General features: G+C 37.6%; 1 protein-coding gene across 1 annotated transcript; it reads right to left on the reverse strand.

The window, feature by feature from the left end:
* Window positions 1-492: 492 nt before the first annotated feature.
* Window positions 493-2,595, reverse strand: LOC121963442 (BDNF/NT-3 growth factors receptor-like; the record flags this gene model as incomplete). Its single annotated transcript, XM_042513728.1, has 4 exons — window positions 2,470-2,595; window positions 1,117-1,249; window positions 822-893; window positions 493-720 (listed from the first exon to the last, which is right to left on the reverse strand). Coding segments are annotated over exons 1-4 (559 nt in total), but the record flags the coding sequence as incomplete, so codon positions are not given.
* Window positions 2,596-2,950: the final 355 nt, after the last annotated feature.

The following is a 2,950-nucleotide window of genomic DNA, read 5'->3' on the forward strand; positions in this document are numbered from 1 at the left end:
TTCCATATAGTCCTGCCTAACACTTGCAATTTACATCATTATACAAGTTTAGTAAAGTAAAACAAAACATTATGACAAAGTGTATTTAGTTTCAAATAATTGATTAAACAATTAATTATTTTATTAAACAATTTAAGAAAATGTAAAAGAATTCCTACCACAATATACTAAATTTATTTTTCAACAGTCCAACAACCAAGAATATTGACTTTTAATATTTATATCAAATAAGCAGAAAAACAAGACATGAAGCAGCACATTGCTGCATTTCAGCAGCCAAAATGAGATGTTCGCCTGAAAATTTACAAAAATCTTTAGCTGTTATTTAACATATAATTACACGTATTAATTCACCAGAAACATAGTTTCTGATTAATTTTCTATTGGTCTGCTAATTTATTTATAGACCACTTATCAATTTAACACTCTTTGATGAAATTAATAGTTAGTTTAAAAAAAACCAAAACAACTTTGTTTAGTGTTACTTCTCACCGTCCCAGGGTTTTCGCATGAAGTGAGCCTCCACCTCCTTTTGGTCTGTCCCATATTGGTTTTTAGCCATGAGTGTGTAGCGGCCGTTGTTGAGGTGTGTGGGGCTGTCCAGCTGCAGGCAGCCGTGGTACTCTCTCTCTGTGATGTCATGGATTATGGTCATGATGTAGATCCCCTCCGTCACCGCTTCACCATCCAGATACCACTGTAGCTGCGGCTCTGGGTTTCCTGGAAAGGTTACGAAGACAATACAAAAGATTCTGTGATTTTCATTGGTTTTGGTATTTTTTTTTAATCACATAAGGGCATGATGTAGATGTCTGTGGTACCTGCCACACTGAAGGGGATGCACCAGTGATGGTCAGGGATTGCATCACTCAGCTTAGTGATTTTGGGAGGAACTGAGTGTAGCAGAGAGAACAGAAAGTATCAGAGCAACATTGTGAGATCTAAACAGAAAAGACACAAAGTAAGATAAGACCGAAGAGCAATTCAGGTGTAAAACTACTGAAGCATGCACAAAATAACAGTTGTCTTCTGCAGCTTTTAATTCTCTGCACTGATGAACACTTTGACACAATAATCTAGGCTGAATTAGGGCCACCTGCCAGAGGGCAAACGTACAAAGTATGTCTAGCAGCAGTGATGACTCTTTCTCTCCAACAATGTTCTCAGCCGTGCAGCTGATCTTGCTGTTGTGGTCCAATGACGACAGGTTGAACAGTCGCAGCACTGAAATCTGGCCTGATGTCAAGATCTGCATGAGTAAACACATCCATATAACATCATTAACATTTGGCTATTTTCTATAATGCACCTGTTGAATAATTTAGTAACAAATCATGGCAGCACTGGATTCAGCTGATAAGCGAAATCATTACATTCATGGCACTTTATGCAAAAGGCAATATAATAGTTAATAAGTTAGTGACATGATCTGTTGTTCAGGTCTAAATTATAGAAACACTGAATATCTCTGGGATGTGGACAAAACAAGAAAATTAAAAAAAAAAAACATTAGTTGCAGTCCCAGTATACATTTTTAATATGGTCGTAATAACTTAATTACAAATTAAAAAATTCAAACATCCTGCAGGAATCATTCACTTTAGGATAATTTTTACTACTTTGATTACAAGATAAAAAAGTTTTCACAAAATTTTCTATGTGTACTAACAACATATACCTGACCTCCAAGCTTTTAGGACTGCAGATGTAATAATTAATTTTCTTGTTTTTTGCCTGAAGAGTATACATTTAACAGCATGTAACAATTAATCATTAAAATGTTTTTTCTCTGGCAATCTAACAATCTGTTTGTATTAAATTAGTCAAATCAGGCAAATTTTAATCTAACTTCTGAAATGTCGCAAAAAATTGTTTGGAGTGAAAAAACTGACTCTGACTCTAATCTGCCAGTAAAAACAGTTGAGGAAGTAAAGGTTGCAAACCAAAGACAAAACAGGTTTCTTGGCTTCCTAACCCATCCATGAGACAGAAACTAAGACAGGTCTTGAGGATTTTTTCTCAAATGGGCAAGATTTAATTGTTCTTTTTTGTAAGCTAGTATGTGTCATGTTTTTCTGTCAAAAAAATGGACCATTAAATGCAAGAATTTAACGCATGGCAAGACACTTATGGCAGGACCAGCTGATTGGTCATAGGAGTAAAATGTTAATTCTGCAAAGACATTTCCATATGCCTATACTTTTATATACTTTTATAGCATAAGGCAAAAACCACCTCAAGCAAGCACTGAAGCTTCTTCTGCGCAACTGACAAGTTTCAAATTTTGCAGTTTCCATGAAGGTTTTCTTATATGACACTTCAAAATGCACATAAAAAAATTGTTTACAAAAACAAATTAATTGTTTGACTAATTGTTTCAGCCCAAAAACCATGAATACTTGAGTAATGTGAAATGACATGCGCAATCCAAACATAAGAGGTTGTGTTTGCGTGTGTGTGTGACCTGACCTCATAGTTGGAGACCAACGCCATGTTCCATATCAGCTCAGGTGAGGGTACGCCAGAGGTTGTACAGGACAGGTCCACGTGCTTCCCCTCCATTAATGTCACTTTGGATGGGCTTAACGTTGCCATGGGAACCTCTACATACAACCAGGGAGTGGGGCGGAGGGGAAGCAGGGGAGGAGGAGGGTGTAGAAGTGGAGAGGAGGGGGGAGAAAAGGGAGGAAGCAAACTTAGGATTCAAGGCCAACTCTTGTCTTTTCAGTTGAAACACAAGGCACGTAACAACCTCGACAATAAGAGTGGAAGAGCAGGCAAACACACACCCACTACCACAGGGTGAAAAGAAAGACACAAAGAAAAGACCTCGAATTCAATCTCCTTCTCTCTCTCTCTCTCTCTCTCTCTCTCCCTCCCTCCCTCTCTCCCTCTCTCTCTCTCTTTCATTTAAGCACACTCACCCCAATCAAACAGTCAGACAAAGAGA

Source organism: Plectropomus leopardus, unplaced genomic scaffold, assembly GCF_008729295.1.
Source record: "Plectropomus leopardus isolate mb unplaced genomic scaffold, YSFRI_Pleo_2.0 unplaced_scaffold11284, whole genome shotgun sequence".
NCBI lineage: Eukaryota > Metazoa > Chordata > Actinopteri > Perciformes > Serranidae > Plectropomus > Plectropomus leopardus.